The 17248-nt window shown below is 38.8% G+C and overlaps 1 protein-coding gene across 1 annotated transcript in view; it reads left to right on the top strand.

The window, feature by feature from the left end:
- Positions 1-17248, top strand: part of SLC9A6 (solute carrier family 9 member A6) — a 54737-nt gene that overhangs the window by 16611 nt on the left and 20878 nt on the right. The window contains 3 exon segments of the mRNA XM_037511885.2: positions 12665-12806; positions 14364-14469; positions 14752-14840. Of these exon segments, the coding sequence (XP_037367782.1) occupies positions 12665-12806; positions 14364-14469; positions 14752-14840 (337 nt within the window).

Raw genomic sequence — 17248 nt, 5'->3', positions numbered from 1 at the left:
AATCAAAACCAAAAACAAAGGTGTACACTAAAGAATCTTGTTCTAATTCCTGTCCTCATTCCTGTCCCCTAGCCATTTTAGGTGACCATTTTATTGGTTTCTTGTGTATCCTAGAATACGTACATGTGAATAAATATTCTGATTGGTCTTTCATTTCCTATTTTAAAAGTATCATGTTATGTGTTCTATACCTAGCTTCTTTCACATAAACTATATTCTGGTAATCTTTCCATAACACATCAGAGAGCTTCTTGGTGGTGGGTGTGGTGTGGTGGCAGGCATCTGAGGAGGTGAGATCCTATGCCTCTGAATCACACGCAGCCTTGTAAAGCAATGTTACCTCAATAAGGAAAAATTTGTGTTCACATACACACACAAAATCCCCAGTTTGTCATTCTTTGTAGCTACACAGTATTCTATGTACTGTACTAGAAACCATACTATAGTTTATTTGATCAGTCTCCTATAGCTGGAAACATACAGAATTTTCAGTCCTTTACTATCCCAAATAATACTGTTGTGTTTAATCTTGAACTTACCTGTCCTGTACATGCATAGGTATATTGGTAGGAAAAAGGCTCAGGGTAAGATTAGTGGGTAAAAGGGCAAATACATTTGTAATTTTGCTAGACATTGCTAAATTCCCTGTCAAAGGGATTATGCCATTTTGCACTTTAACCACTAAATCTTGGGAATGCCTGTTTTCTCATACCTTCACCAATAGAATATTTGTCAAACTTCTGTATTTTTGCCAATTTGATCATTGAGAAATATCTCATTATAGTATAGTTTGTATTTCTCTTATTTAGCAGTCATTTCAGAAACATCTTAATTTTTAGAAGTGTTATGTTATTTACTTTTTATGACAATTTTTGTAATTAGTATTTTTATGTAATTGTAAAAATTAGATATTATTAGAAGGTATTTTGCAATGGAAGAATGGATCTGAACCTCTGAGAAACTCACTCCTGCCAACCCACTCCTACTAAGCAAATGTCTAATTTAAATTGTTGCTTTTCTCCCATTCCAGAACTTTCTGATAAGTGAAAGCTTTTCATGTTTTCTTTTTATTTTTATTTCTCTCCTTGATTTCCACTTTATTAACTATAAAGAGTAGTCAGTCACTGACTTTGGTTTCCCTTACAGCAAACTGGAAAATTATCCTTTCTGATTATAACACTAACCCCTTAAATAGCAAGTGTGAAGATATGCAAAAGATCAAATCCCTTTCTGTGAATTCATTGTATAGTAAATTCTGTTTCTCTCTGCCAAATTGCCAGAATTTTTTAGCTGTTTACAACTCATATACGTTTAAGAAACCTAGCCTAACTACTAGATCTAATATTGAAACTTGGGTGTATGCATCTTTGGTAATGATAGGTGCAAAATGAAAGTTGTATCTTCTTTGAAGGGAAGAAGAACTGGGTAGTGTGGTTTAACTTGTGTTATTAAAAAAAAAAAAAAAAAGGAAACTACAGAGATTGTTGAAGTTTTCAGTACACAGGCGCATGCAAGCTCACCAGTGCCACCAGACGAAGAGAATAAGGTACAGGCTGTTCCTTTTAGCACCAATCCTGGATGATTACCATCTTAGATAATCATTCCGCTACTTAATCGTCTTACTAATAAGTGTTCTTTCCTCATTGTCCTAAAGACATAAAAGTCACATAAATCTCTATTCTGCTCTCTTAAACTGATGTGCCTTGTGCCTTAGTTTTCCCATTCATAAGGTAACATTTCCTGCAGCTTTTCTAAGAATACTTGAATAGGGTTGGAGGGGAAAAAAACTCTGAAAAGTTACGAGCTTGGAATTGTCCGTATCAGTTTCTAAACTGATAAAGAATAAATGTGTTAGACGCTGTCCTTTCCATAACACTTCTCACAAAGAGTCATGCCCATTCATCTGTGCAGCCTGCACAAATTGGCCTCGTAGAGAATTCTTTTTTTTTTTTTTTTTTTGAAAGAGAATCTGTATTTTTATTTTTTTTTTATTTTTTTTTTAAAAGCACAATTTTTAATTTTATTTAATTTTTTTAAAGGTTCATAGTGCTGTTCTTTTTTTTTTTTTTTTAAATATTAAATTTTATTTTTATATTCCCCCATACAATTGCAAACGCCCCATTCTGACCCCAATCCTTCCCCTCCCGCCCCCACCCCCAAAAAGTGTCTCTGGTTCATAGTTTTTTGTTGATTTTGATTTTCACTTTACTTTCTTATATTCATTTTCCTGGTCCCTTATTTAAGTTTTCTAGAGTCCTGCTATGAGTGAGACCATCCGGTATTTTTCTTTTTCTTTTTGGCTTATTTCGCTGAGCATGATCCCTTCCAGTGCCATCCATGTTGCTGCAAATTGCATGTGTTTATCTTTTTTGAATGCTGAGTAATATTCCATGGTATATATGTACCACATCTTCTTGATCCAGTCATCTATTTTTGGGCATTTGGGTTGTTTCCAAAGCTTAGCTATTGTAAACAGTGCTGCTATAAACATAGGAGTGCAGGTGCTCTTTGGAATTGATGTTTCTGTGTCCTTTGGGTAAATACCTAGGAGTGGAATTGCTGGATCATATGGAAGCTCTATGTTTAGTAGGTCCAGAAATCTCCACACAACTCTCCATAGTGGTTGGACCAGTTTGCACTCCCACCAACAGTGCACAAGAGTTTCCTTTTTCTCCACATCCTCGCCAACATTTGTTGTTGCTAGTTTTTTTTAATATGTGCCATTCTCACTGGTGTGAGATGGTATCTCATGGTAGTTTTGATTTGCATTTCCCTGATTACAAGTGATGTTGAACATTTTTTCATATGTCTGTTGGCCATTTGCATTTCCTCTTCAGAGAAGTTTCTTTTTAGCTCTTCTGCCCATTTTTTGACTGGATTATTTTCTTTGTTGTTGCTGAGTCTCATCAGCTCTTTGCAGATTTTTGTGATCAGTCCTTTATCATTAGTGTTGGGTGCAAAAATGTTCTCCCAGTTGGTGGGGTTTCTCTTTGTTTTTGTTATTGTCTCTTTTGCTGTGCAGAAGCTCTTTAATTTGATGTAGTCCCAGCTGTTTATCTTTCTCTTCACTATCACTGCTTTGGGTGATGTGTCTGTAAAGATGTCTTTGATGTGCAAATCCCGTAGTGTTTCGCCTATATTTCCTTCTATGTATTTATGGTTTCAGGTCTTATGTCTAGTTCTTTAATCCATTTTGAGTTGATTTTTGTGTATGGTGTGAGGTAGTGGTCAAGCTTCATTCTTTTGCATGTAGCGACCCAGTTTTCCCAGCACCATTTATTGAACAAACTTTCTTTGCTCCAATGCATAGTCTTCGCTCCTTTGTCAAAGATTAGTTGACCATAAATCTGTGGGTTTATTTCTGGATTTTCTATTCGATTCCATTGGTCTGTATGTCTGTTCTTGTTCCAATACCATGCAGTTTTGATGATTATGGCTTTGTAGTATAGTTTGAAGTCTGGGAGTGTGATGCCTCCATTTCCTTCTTTTTTTTTCAGGAGAGCTTTGGCTATTCGGGGTTTTTTGTGATTCCATATGAATTTCATCAATAATTGTTCTATTTCTTTGAAGAATGACATTGAAATTTTGATTGGAATAGCATTGAATCTGTATATTGCTTTTGGTAGGATGGCCATTTTAATAATGTTTATTCTTCCAATCCATGAGCAGGGGATGTCTTTCCATTTCTTTGTGTCTTCTTCTATTTCTTTTACAGTGTTTTATAGTTTTCTTTGTATAGGTCCTTTACCTCTTTTGTTAGATTTATCCCAAATATTTGATTTTTTTGTTTCGATAATAAAAGGGGTGTTTTTTTGATTTCTTCTTCTTCAGATTTATTGTTTGTGTATAGGAAGGCTACTGACTTTTGCGTGTTGATTTTGTATCCTGCCACTTTACTGAATTGATTGATGAGTTGAATTAGTTTTTCTGTGGAGATTTTGGGGTTCTCTATGTATATTATCATATCATCTGCAAATAGTGATAGTTTGACTTCTTCTTTTCCTATTTGGATTCCTTGGATGTCTTTCTCTTGTCTTATTGCTCTGGCTAGGACTTCCAGTATTATATTGAAAAGCAGTGGTGAGAGTGGACATCCTTGTCTTGTTCCAGATCTTAATGGAATTGCTTTCAGCTTTTCACCATTGAGAATGATACTGGCTGTTGGCTTGTCATAGATGGCCTTTATGATGTTGAGGTATGTTCCTTGTATCCCAAGAATTTCAAGGGCTTTTATCATGAATGGGTGTTGCACTTTGTCGAAAGCTTTCTCAGCATCTATTGATATTATCATATGGTTTTATATTTCTTTTTGTTGATGTGTTGGATAACGTTGATTGATTTTCGGATGTTAAACCATCCTTGTGCCCCTGGAATGAATCCAACTTGGTCGTGGTGAATTATCTTATGGATACATTGTTGGATTCTGATAGCTAAAATTTTATTGAGGATTTTGCATCAGTGTTCATTAGGGAGATTGGCCTATAGTTTTCCTTTTTGTGTTGTCCTTATTCGTTTTGGTATTAGTGTAATATTGGCTTCATAGAACGTGTTTGGTATTGTCCCTTCCTTCTCAATTTTTTGGAAGAGTTTGTGAAGGATAGGCACTAATTCGTCTCTGAATGTTTGGTAGAATTCATTTGTAAATCCATCAGGTCCTGGGCTTTTGTTTTTGGGGAGGTTTTTAATTACCATTTCAATTTCGCTGCTTGTAATTGGTCTGTTTAGGTGTTCTATTTCTTCTTTATCTAGCTTTGGGTGATTGTAGAGTTGTAGGAATTTGTCCATCTCCTCTAGATTGTTGAACTTGTTTCCATATAACTGTTCATAGTAGTTACTCATTATTCTTTTGATTTCTGCTGTGTCCGTTGTGATTTCTCCTCTTTCATTTATGATTCTGTGTATTTGTGCTTTCTCCCTTTTTTCCTTTGTGAGCCTGGCTAGGGGTTTGTCTATTTTATTTATTTTTTCAAAGAACCAGCTCTTGGTTTCATTGATCTTTTGGATTGTTTTTTTAGTTTCAATTTCATTTATTTCTGCTTTGGTTTTTATTATTTCTTTTCTTCTACTGGATTTGGGGTTTTTTTGTTGTTCTTTTTTCTAGATCTTTGAGCTTCGAGATTAGGTTGTTTCTTTGAGTTCTTTCTTGTTTTTTGATGTGAGCTTCTATTGCTATATATTTTCCTCTTATTACTGCTTTTGCTGCATCCCATACATTTAGGATATTGGTGTCCTCCTTGTCATTCAATTCAAAGAATTTTTTAATTTCTTCTTTGCTCTCCTCGTTAGTCCAGTGGTCTTCCAGTAGTGTGGCTTTTAATCTCCATGAGGTAGGATAGTTCCTTGCCTTCTTTTTATGATTTATTTCTAGTTTGATGCCTTCGTGGTCAGAAAAGATGGTTGGTATGATTTCAATCTTGGTGTATCTGTTGATGTTTGTCTTGTGCCCCAGTATGTGATCGATCCTGGAGAATGATCCGTGTGCGCTTGAGAAAAATGTGTACTCCGTTTTTTTTGGGTTTAGTGTTCTATAGATGTCTGTTAAGCCCAAATGCTCTAGGTCCTTATTTAGAGCTTTAGTTTCTTTACTTATTTTTTGTCTTGTTGATCTATCCATTGTTGATAGTGGTGTGTTGAAGTCTCCCACTACATATGTGTTTTCTCTGATGTCTGTTTTCAGAGAGGACAACAGTTGTCTGATATATTTTGGTGCTCTTTCGTTTGGTGAGTATATGTTAATGAGTGTTATTTCTTCTTGAAGTATTGTCCCCTTAATCATAATGTAGTGACCATTGGGGTCTCTTTTTATTTTTTTGAGTTTGAAGTCTGTTTTATCTGATATAAGTATAGCTGTTCCTGCTTTCTTTTTTGGCCCATTTGCTTGTAGGATTGTTTTCCATCCTTTGACTTTGAGCCTATTTTTATCTTTTGTAGCTAAATGTGTTTCCTGGAGACAGCAAAAGGTTGGGTTTGTTTCTTAATCCAGGCTGCAACTCTGTGTCTTTTTATTGAAGAGTTTAGTCCATTTACATTTAGAGTTAATATTGATATGTTAGCATCTGTATTTGCCATTATGTTTGTCTTTCCTTTGATTTTATTTATTCTTTTAATAACTTTTTTTTTTTTTTTTTTGGTCTTCTTTCGTTGTTATTCGTCCCTCTGAGGTTCTGGCTTTAGGATTCCTTGTAGTATTTTTTGGAGTGGGGGTTTAGTCGCAATGAAATTCCGGAGTTTCTCTTTGTCTGGGAAGGTCCATATTCTTTCTTCATGGAGGAAAGAGAGCTTTGCGGGATAGAGTATTCTTGGTTGGCATCTGTTTTCTTGGAGTCTGTTGACTATGTCCCTCCACTCTCTCCTTGCCCGTAGTGTTTCTTCAGAGAAGTCTGATGTCAGCCTGATTGGTTTTCCTTTGAATGTTATCTGTTTCTTCCCTCTTGTCAGCTTCATTATTTTTTCCTTGTCCTGGATTCTTGGGAGCTTTACTATTATGTGTCTTGCTGTGTTTCCTTTCGTCGTGGAAGTTTGGTGTTCTTCTTGCTTCTTGTATATCAATTTTCAGCTCCTTCTTCTCATTTGGGAAGTTCTCTTCAATTATATCCATGAATATTTTCTCTGTTCCTACATCTCTCTCCTCTCCTTCTGGAATTCCTATAACTCTTATATTTCCTTTCCTCATGGAGTCAGATAGTTCCCGAAGTCTTTCTTCATTCTTTTTCCTTCGTACTTCTCTTTCCTTTTCTGTTTTGGTTCTTTTTATTTCTGTGTCTTCAAGATTACTTATTCGTTCTTCCATTTCATCTATTCTGCTTTCATTGCTTTTCCCAGAGTTCTTTAGTTCCTCCATTAATTCTTTGATCTCCTGCATTTCTCTTACTTCCCTCTTTAGGGACTCAATTTCCTTCTTCTGATCTATCACTTTTTTAATCATGGCAATTTTAAATTCTCTTTCTGGAAGGCTCAGAAGTTCTTCCAAGTTGCTGTCATTGCAATCTGGGGAGTGGTTTTCTTTTTGTGGTGTGCTTCTTTCCTGAGGAGTTTTTAGGTTGCGTGTGGTTCTTCTACTCCCTACTGTCTGTTTTCTAATTTGTCGTATGCGTTGGGACACTGTGTTGCTCGGACTGACTGACATCTTGGGTGAACTTCTCCGCTCCCCTCTGGCTCTTCCAGGAGCCATCTCTGTCTTCTGGGGGAGCTTTCTGCTGGTTTTAGGCAGTTTTTACTGAAGAGATGTCCCTGTTCTCAAATGGCGAAGCGGGATGCAGTCCTGCGCCTCCGGTTTCAGGCACACTCTTCTGCGCACCCGGTCTGCCCCGGACGTGGGTGCCTGCTCCCTCTGTGGGCTCAGACTGCTGGTCGGAAGGGCCTGGTGTGGAATAACTTCCCGGCTGGCCACTGGGTCCTCCAGAAACCTTCTGCCCTTTTCAAGCAGTCTTAAGAAATGTCCTGTTTTATAGGGTGTTAGTGACTTTTTTTTTCCTGGTCGCTAGGTGGCGCCAGAGATCTCTCCTATTGTCCTTGGGGGCTGTTTTTCGCCTCCCCCCACCCCGTGGGACAGAGAACAGAGCGGGAATGGTAGGGTACACCTCAACAGCTTTGGGGTGCTGTGTCTGCCTTGTGCCCCACCGTCGTGGAGAAACCATGCCCCGAATTTTCGTGCCCCGGGTCTCAGTTCAAAGCCCTCAGTTCCAGGACGCGGGCTGTAGCCCAGTTCAGTGGCGCGGGAATGGCGCCTTTTGCACCGCTCCCCTGCCTGGGCGCCTGGTTCCTGCTCACTCAGGGAGGGACCTTCACGTCAGTGAGGACCTCTGCGCGTCTCCCCGCAAGCCTAGGTCGTCTCCCCGCAAGCCTAGGTCGTCTCCCCGCAAGCCTAGGTTGCAGGCGCGGGGATCTGGGCAGCTGCGATCCTGGTCTGTACTTGCTTTTCAAGCGCGCCGAGCGCGCCGCGTTTCCGCGCAGGCTTACCGGCAGCCGGGCTGTGTGCGTGTCTCCCGGGGTCTTTGTTCTTCTCTAATGGCGCCCGGAGCCGTTTGCTCACTGCCGCGGCGGATCCTGCAGGGTTCGCCTCAGCTCCCGTTCACGGGGTGTGGTGGCTGCAATAGTTCCTTTCCACTCACAGTCCTGCTTGCTGTGTCGTTTGTTCTTGTGGGCCGTTTTGGTTTGTTGTTTCCTCCTCTCTGCCGGTCGGAGAGTGCCGCCTCTGTGGGCGGGGGAGGGGAGCAGGGTTCTGCGCTTCCCTCCCTTCTAGTCCTCTTTTATGGCCACTTTCTTCTTCGGGCAGTTCGCTGGCGTCACCCGTTTATCTTCCGTGTCCCAGTTCTCACTGGGACCTGCCGCTTTTCCTCCCTATTCACTTTTTTTAATGGGAGATCTTACTCGCAGCGTCTCCTCGCCGCCATGTTGCTCCTCGTAGAGAATTCTTCCCTCAGTTCTTTTAAGGATGTACCCTTCTAGATTCATCAAAGATAAGTTAACTCATAATGTAGTCTCAGAAGTCTGGTGGGAAAGGACTGTAGCTAGAGAGTATCCCATCAGGGAAATGGTTAACTGTGTAAGTGTCTTAATAGAGTTCAACAAGTGAGTTCCTACTCAAAAGCTGACAGGAATCCAACCGACTCTGGGAGGTTCCTAGCTGGGGAGCTCGGTGATCCATTTATCTTCATCTTACATCTGTCTTTTTTCAAATACGTTGGTAGAAATAGTCCCCATTGTATTGAGTTCTGTTGCTATGATGATATTCTGATGTGTGTATTCTGTATAAGCAGCCTGTATAAAGGGAGGGCCACCACTTTCTGAAGGAGCTCTGTTCGGCAACTAACAGGCTAAAATTTATGTTGGAATCCTTGTTTTTACTTTAATCTGGTGAGAGTGAAGTGACATTGGTTCTCTTATACATTGTTATAGGGGTACATCTATATGAACTTATACAGGGTAGTATGTATAGATACATACAGTTAGAGAGAAAAATCTAAGTTGTGTAGTATTCTGCTATATGAGTAGATCATAATTAACCTGGAGACCTAAATTCATACTAGTTTAAAATGTGTTTTTTCGGGTCATTCATATTTTATGAAAGAGGAAGTCCAGTGAGTAAATACAAGAGACAAACTGTTGTTGTTTTTTGGGTTTTTTTTTTTTTTAAGATTTATTTATTTATTTATGCAAGCACTGGGTATAGTCAGAAGCGCGGGAGGGTGAGAGAATTCACCAGAGCCAGAGGGGAGAGCAAAGCAAGCAGACTGATGAAGTACACTGCTGAGGGGAGCAGCGGGCGGCAGGAGAGGTCTGCGCGCCATGTGGGACCCTCGCCCAGCAGCCGGGGATCGAACCGGCACTGCGGAGGCTGCTGGCAGCTTCGCAACCCAGCGCTCACCCGCTGTGCCACCAGGGAGGCCCGAGACAAACTGTTGTTTCTAACTTTACTGGTTACCAGAAATAGACATGTTAAAATGAGTGGCCATTTTTACCTATTTAGTTAACTTGAAAAAAAAATGTGAATGAAATGGTTACTGCTGATATGTAGTGATGCGGTTGTGCCTCCTCAGGGGCCAACTGGCTTGGTGAATGGGGAGAAGATTGCCTCTGGCTTCTGCTAGGTAGATGTCAGGGGTGGTGCTAAACATCCTTCAATATTCAGAACAGTACTTACCCCCCAATAAATAATTATGTGGTCTCATATATCAGTGATGCTAGGGTTGAGAAGCCCAGGTCATAAAACCAGATCACTTATACATTGTTGGTCACATTGAAATTTAATTTGGAATCACCTAATTTTTTGTATTTTATGTTTTGTCATCATGCTAATGAAATTAATACGTTTGTTACAAAAATTCAAAGTATTTGACTTAGAAAGTACAAAATTTCTGAAATTTCAGCTCTAAGAAATAACCATTCTCAGGGTTTTCCTCTTGGATATTGGACTTTTCCATTTGGATATTGACATACATCTAAATATGTTAAGAATTTTCAAGCCAAAAAAAGGCATGGTACTATGCATACTTTTCTGTAACTTGCTTGTTTCACTTGGACATTGGCCAGTATTACCTCTACTACCCATTGTATGGATGCTCTCCAAATATAGCTCTCTAGTCCCCTATAGGTTAATATTTGGTGTTTCCTCATACATATCATTGTGGGTAAGAATGCAGTGAGCATACTTACATGTAAATTTCTGAATCCTTGCGAGTATATTTTTCAATATTGCTATTTTACTTTTTACTCATGGATTATAATTTTTCTAAATACAAAAGTAATATATTCTTAATGGAAGAATAAACCAAAAAAAGCAGAAAAATAAAGAAAGCTAACACACACTAATAGTAAATTTCCTACCCTTCAGAATAGTCTCTGTTCTGCAGAGTGAAAACATTGACCTGGATCTTGGGGAGAGTATTTCTAGAGGATGTTTTCTAGAAGTAGACTGTTTCAGTCAAGATTATCACCATTAAAAAATGGAGAGATATATAGTCACATTTCCCTCCAAAAATGTAATACAAACTTCTTTTGAAAGCAGTTGAGCAAATTGTAAAAGGAGTTGTAGATATAGTAATACCCTGTTTTTGAGAATGTAACACAATAGTCCAAAATATGTTCTTTCACACTATTATTTTTAGTAGCAAAACTATTAGATGCAATTCTCAGATGTCTAAAAGTGGGGAAATGGTTGGATAAATTGTTATATCCATTTGGACCATTTTTGAAATTTAAAAATTTAGAGAGACTACACTATTTCTTATGTCGTCAGTTGAAGAAACAATATTCAAAACCATGTGTTCACTAGTACAACTGAACGTGAAATAGCATTCATGTAACCAAAAGGGGAAAGAAACCCAAGAGAAAATACAGAAGGTTAGTGGAATGAAGAGGTGATTTCCCCACCTACATTGAATATTCTATTAGTTTCAGGATTTGAAATAAAAGTATTCATGAAAATGTTGCCTCCAGATAAAATGTTGATTAATGTGGAAAAGATGAGTTAAGATTTCAATCCAGAGGCCAGTGTTTGACTAAAAAAGAAAAACTTCTTGTTCATTTTCAGCTGATGCTTTCCATGCGTTGTTGTACGTTTTGGGGATTAAAGCATTTTATAATGATTAGCGTGAATCTTGATTTTACATGAACTAATCTGGGGAAACAGCCTCAGGAAGCACGGCATAGGTATTTTTTGTTTTATCCAGTATTTTGAAAACTACTGCCAGGGAGAAAGAAGGTTGTAGTAGTAGTATCCTTTCTTTTCTCTAGCCAGCTGCTATATGTTAATATAATAACATGGTCAAAGCTCATTTGTAGTGGTGGTACTCTTTATGCGCAGGAAAGATAGCCCAGCATTAAAGGTAATTTCATGGTTACTAAAATAGTATCAAATCTGCTAGTCCCAAAATGATCCAGATGCTTTGAATATTTAAACATAAGTATTTAAAATTTTCACTTAAAGTTGAGACTCAGAAATCTCTATGTGCCATTACCAGAAAGTAATGTGAAGGCTATAACTCAGTAAAATTTAAGAAATTTTAGTTTGGTCTTAAGTTTTGTTTTGGGTTTGTTTTTCTTTTAATTTAACCAGGGAGGTGTGAAAAGAACTGAGCATATGTGGTATATAGCAAGGCTTTTTTTTTTTTTTTTTTAACCTGAACCAGAGAAAACATTGCATTAGCCACAGGAAGAATTCATTATTTTCTGAGGAATGTGTTTTTTATCCTCCTTTTCTTTGACACGACTTGTATGATGTCTTTGAGTCTGGACTTTTATAAAAACATTGGTACTCAATTAACTGAGTTGAGAACTAATTTAGTAATTGTAGGCACTCTTGCCAGAGACCACTGGCAACAGCAATTTTCTCAGCCATTTCTGTTTCCTGGGGTGAATGTTTTAAAAGAAGTATTTAAAAACCTGGTTTGGACTGTGAGTTCAAGATGGAGAGTGTCTCCTGTAATTGCCCGTCTTGGCCTCTGACGGACTGACTTTCTTTCAGAAGTTTGTGGTGGAGGATTCTGCTGGGTATGCTAAGTGTACTGTAAGTGTAACAAGAGTTACAACAGTAAGTGTACTGTTGAGTGGATTCTAATTCCTTGGAAGACCTTTCAAGCTATTTTTCCTATAAAAGACCATTTCAGTGAGTGAATAGATATTAGGCATTGGGTGCTTTTTGATATTACAAAAGTGGAAAGGCTACTTCATTCATCTTTTTTTTCCCAGAGGAAAAACCAAATGTGACTGGGTTGAATATCCTTTATATTCTCCTGGAAATACGTGGAATTTTTCATTAGCTTGTTCACATTGGTTCATTAGGGTGTTCAGGCATTCAGTACTAGTAAGCCTTAAGCAGTCACACAAAAAAATGGTCCTGCATAATATCGTTGAGAATGGAGGGAAAAGCTCAGTACAAATTTCACACTGAAGGCATAAAATACTGTATTTCCTGAAATTGCTATTTAAGTGAAAACTTGAATTTTCTTGCTTCTGGAGCCACTGCAGATTTTTGGGGGTAACCTTTTGCCCTTATTTTGGCATGCCAAACCCAAAGTTGGTTTTTTTCCTCCTCTGGTTTCATCTTTGAAGCTCTAAACTAGAAAATGTTTTTTATTTAATTATTTTATTGGGGTTTTTTTTGTAGATAATGTTTTCAAAGTAAAAGTTTCTAGAGGAAATTAAAGCAGTCTCTCTCTTGTAGCTCGATCGTGGCATACCAACCCGCCGGAGACAACAGCCACACTTTTGATGTCACCGCCATGTTCAAGTCCATAGGGATTTTCCTTGGGATCTTCAGTGGATCTTTTGCCATGGGGGCTGCCACTGGCGTGGTGACAGCATTAATATCCTTTATTGCATTTGTCTTTCCTTGTTAACCTAACAAAGTACTTGAATGCTGAGCTCCAAGTCTCTGCTAGTTCCATATTTTGGGTTGGCTATACTTATTAACCTTATTACCATGTACTTGGTTGGAAAACATCAGGCAGTCATCTTTACCAATAAATGAATAAACTGCTTTTATTGCTTTGTATAGGGCTCCGTGTCCTCAAATGTTTGCTAACACTAGTTAGACACGGTGACCCTTTGGGGGTGAGTTTAAAGCTGTAGACTAATGTTATATAAAGGTAGATATATGCCAAAGAGCCACTACATGCTCTGTGTCACTGCTCAGCCTGGCACTCTTTTCCTTTTTCTTCAATAAGATGAAATATGGTTCTGGGTAATATGGATGGGAGATGATCTCGGCTCTCACCGATTTTAATCATCTGCTCTAGATTGGGCTGGGAGGCCAAAGGACCTCAGTTGTACCCCTGACACTGCCACTAGTTTGCTGTTAGAAAAATTTGGCAAGTCATTCTTGTATTCATTCAAAAACCATTTCTTGATCGCTGCTGTGTGCTGGCTGGTTTGTTTTGGATAGGGAACGAAGATAAACAAGCTTTCCTGAGCTTTCAGTACAGAAGTGTTGACATTTTACTTCCTGGCACCTCAGTGTAGCAAGGTGGAAGGTGGGGACAGTGTGGGAAGATGAGTGGGACTGGATGATCTCTAGAGACCTCCCAGCTCCAAAACTTCTGAGATTCTCTAATATTGGGTTATCAGAAATGTCATGATGCATTTGTGCTTGAAAAACAGAAAAAAATACATCATGACTTTTCCGACAACCCAATAGAAAACAAATATTTTTTTTCAGGAATCTCTAAGTTTGCTGTAGTTCAGCTTTGTGCCAGAAGAAACTTGTGGCTTTTTACAGGTGAACTCAGGCACAAAGGGACAGTAATAAGAGTTCTGAATGAGCCAGGACAGATAGTATCTCTTCTCCATTACAAGATCCCTGAATGTGAGCGGTATATCTTGTTATTTTTGTTAATAGTGCACATTCACTGAAGCGAATCTAGATTCCAGCCTGAGATTTGTCACAGTTGCAAAGTTCCCTTACACTGGCAATAAGCCAAATACTTTTTAGATTGGCACAAGTGAGTGATGTGCCTCAGTTTCTTTACTTGAAAATTCTCTACTACAGAGTTATTCAAGGATCAAATAAATGTGAATTCTCATGCACATGACATTTTTGATCAGTGTAAACTGGTGTAGTTGTGGGATTGCTGTCTTGCTTTGGTTAAAAAATTATAGACAGAGTTGACATGTTGTGTGTCTGGTAGTATTATAAGCTGTTGGATTGACTAACCTATAAAACTTCCTCATGGAAAGGATAACTGCTGATGCCTCAGTAAGATGCTCATTTTAAGGGTTTCTTTACTCTGATACCTCCTTTCTCTGAGACTTGTGTCAGAGAGGAAAGAGAACTGCCCTTCTCTCTCTTCCTGGTCTTGCTCTGACCTTTTCTCTGGTCATACATCTGTGTTACACGCTTTCGTTACCAACCTTGACTATCTTACGTGACAAAGTTCACCAAGTTGCGTGAGTTCCAGCTGTTGGAGACAGGCTTATTCTTCTTGATGTCCTGGAGTACCTTCCTCCTGGCCGAGGCGTGGGGCTTCACAGGTAGGCCACCTTCTCCGTACAGTGAGTGACTTTGCCCATCATTTTCTCTGCAAGTAGATAAACCCTGACATTATTTGAAGACACTGGTTAGGGTTGGGATTTGGGATTTATGCTGTCACTTTAGAGTGTAGAAAAGATTTTCAGTGAAAAAGGTTCCTCTCAGCAAAGCAAGTCACACCTGGAAATTTCAGCACTAAGTGTAGAATCAACTTTTGTAACATTAGCGCCTCAGTAGGAAAGTCAGACCCCTTCATGTGAACTTGGAACCTGTTGTCTTTGTAGGTGTCGTTGCAGTGTTGTTTTGTGGTATCACACAGGCCCATTATACGTACAATAATTTGTCCACGGAGTCTCAGCATAGAACTAAACAGGTAAGAGAAACTTTATACTTTGTGAATAAATTTTTCTTCCTTACAGTGAAGCAGAATTTTTTTTTTTTACTGAAAATATAATCTGATCTATTCATAATGATATCTTTTCAGCTCCTACTCGTTTGACTCCAGGAACAGGTGGACTTGGTGGGACTTGGTGCGTTGACAGGAGGCAGCTTTTAGGGTCAAGATAAGTCAGCAGAATAGTCAGGACTATTATTATTGTACTCAGTCAATTAGCTTCCTTTCCTGTTTTCCAAATCTGATGGCTTTTAAGAAGAACATTCTGGAAGCTTACTCAGGTCTGACTAGAACTACAGGCATACCTCATCTTATTGTGCTTTGCTCTATTACAATTTTCAGGTACTGCATTTTTTATAAGACCTTCCACCAGCCAAAAAATAACAGCTCACTGAAGGCTCAGATGATGGTTAGCATTAAAATATTTTTTTAATTAAGATATGCATTGCTTTTAGACATAATGCTACTGCACACTTAATAGACACGGTGTAGTAAACATAACTTCTGTGTGCACTGGGAAATCTCCAATTCATGTGACCAGCTTTAGTGCAATGTTTGCTTTATTGTGGTGGTCTCAGAACCACACCACTGTATTCTCGGAGGTGTGCCTGTGCTGCTGGGTGCTCTAGGTAAGATTAACCTCTGATATGACTAGAATAATTGCTGGGAGATACAGAGAATCTTTGCTTCCTTCAGACTTCCTTCATCAAACACTGAAGCTTCTGGCTCATAAATAGCAACTACATCAGTATTTGGGCTTCACGTAGTACCAGATGAGCAGTTGTTCAGGAGACCTGGAGGAATTATAAAGGAATTCGGTGTGGCACTCTCTAGCCAAATGAGACATATGGGGCAAACACATGGACAATATGTAATACTCTGAAATGGAAATGACTGCATACTTGATTATATTGAGAAGTAGAAGCTTCAGGTTTTACCAAATGAGAACTCAGTGAGATTAGTCCAGAAAGAACTCATGATAGCAAAGAACAAAGGTACTTTTCTTTTTCTTCTTTCTCCTGGAGTCACAGATGTTGTCTATGACCTATGCTTTTTCAGATTCTTCAGAAGAGACTGATCATATTGGGATTATAGATTCTTGTTACAAATTAATTCAGTGCAGCAAGTATAGAGAACATCAGCTGGAGGTTGGCATTTTTCTAGGCTGGGGATTGGGGAATAAGCAAAACAGGGGGAGGAGTTTCCATTCTTATTGGTGATATGAAATTTGTATACATAAAAAATCTAGACTAATAGAAATCACAGATTGTGTATTTCAGATTATATATTTTACAAGAGGCCAGAGGAGGGGGGAAATGGTTGGTGTCTTGGGGAATAAGAAAGCTATGATAAAGGAAATGTTGAATCTAGACAGATGGGAAGGATTCAGAGATGGTTTGGGAAAATCAAACCCCTAAAGGCGAGAATAAAAAGGTAACTGACAGGCTAATGGAAGGCAGTGAAGTATAGAGTAAGGGTTGGCAAACTAGCCAGGCCTTCTAGTGATGTCAGCCAGCTAAGGATGGTTTTTACATTTCTAAATGGTTAGGAAAAAATCAAAAGAAGAATTGCTTTGTGACACAGGGAAAGTCTATGAATTTCAAATTTCCATGCCCGCCAATCAAGTTTCATTGACACAGCCACCCTCATATTTTAATGCATTGCTTTTGTGCTATGCTGGCAGTGCTGAGTGGTTGTAACAGGGATCATGTGGCTTGCAAAGCCTCAAATATTTAGTATCTGGCCCATCACAGGTAAAATTTGCCCTTGGGGAGTCTGAGTCAACTGTATGCTTCCAAATCTTGGTTCCATTACTTGCTGGTTGTGTGACTGGGGACAAGTTACTTAACTTCTCTATACTTCAACTTTGTCGTTTTTCTAATGAGGGTAATAATAGATCCTGCTTCATGGAGTTGTGAAACCAAATGAGATAATGCTTACGAAGTTCTCAGCATGGTATTGGACACATAGTATAAAAACAGGGTAAAGTTTAGCTATGATCATTAAATAAATAAAGTATGTGAGATCATTTAAAGTAAATTACATGTATATACTTAAGTTGTTTTCATTTTTATCCCATTTTTTTGGTAATAAAGCAACTAGAAAAATGAACTGACTTACCCAAAAGCACACAGCAAGTGGGAAAGGCAGGATTCAGGCACGGCATTTTGACTCCTGAGCATTTGTGACTTAACTACTGCCCTGTCTTATGGGGCAAAGGGCTCCTGTTAAGGAACAATGGTAGATAACTGTGCTGGACAGAGGACCGCGGATTGTGGAGGACCTTGAATCCATTCATTCAGAGGAAGGTACAGAGCGCCAGGCTATAATCTGTAAACCCTTCTTCCCTAAAGGAGGGCCATGGCCCACATAAGAAGTGAGGTCAC

This window comes from Talpa occidentalis, unplaced genomic scaffold (assembly GCF_014898055.3).
Source record: "Talpa occidentalis isolate TD23 unplaced genomic scaffold, MPIMG_talOcc4v2.1 talOcc4.15, whole genome shotgun sequence".
NCBI classification, from domain to species: Eukaryota; Metazoa; Chordata; class Mammalia; order Eulipotyphla; family Talpidae; genus Talpa; species Talpa occidentalis.
The sequence above is the reverse complement of the archived record's forward strand: the minus strand, read 5'-3'. Positions and strand labels throughout refer to the sequence as shown.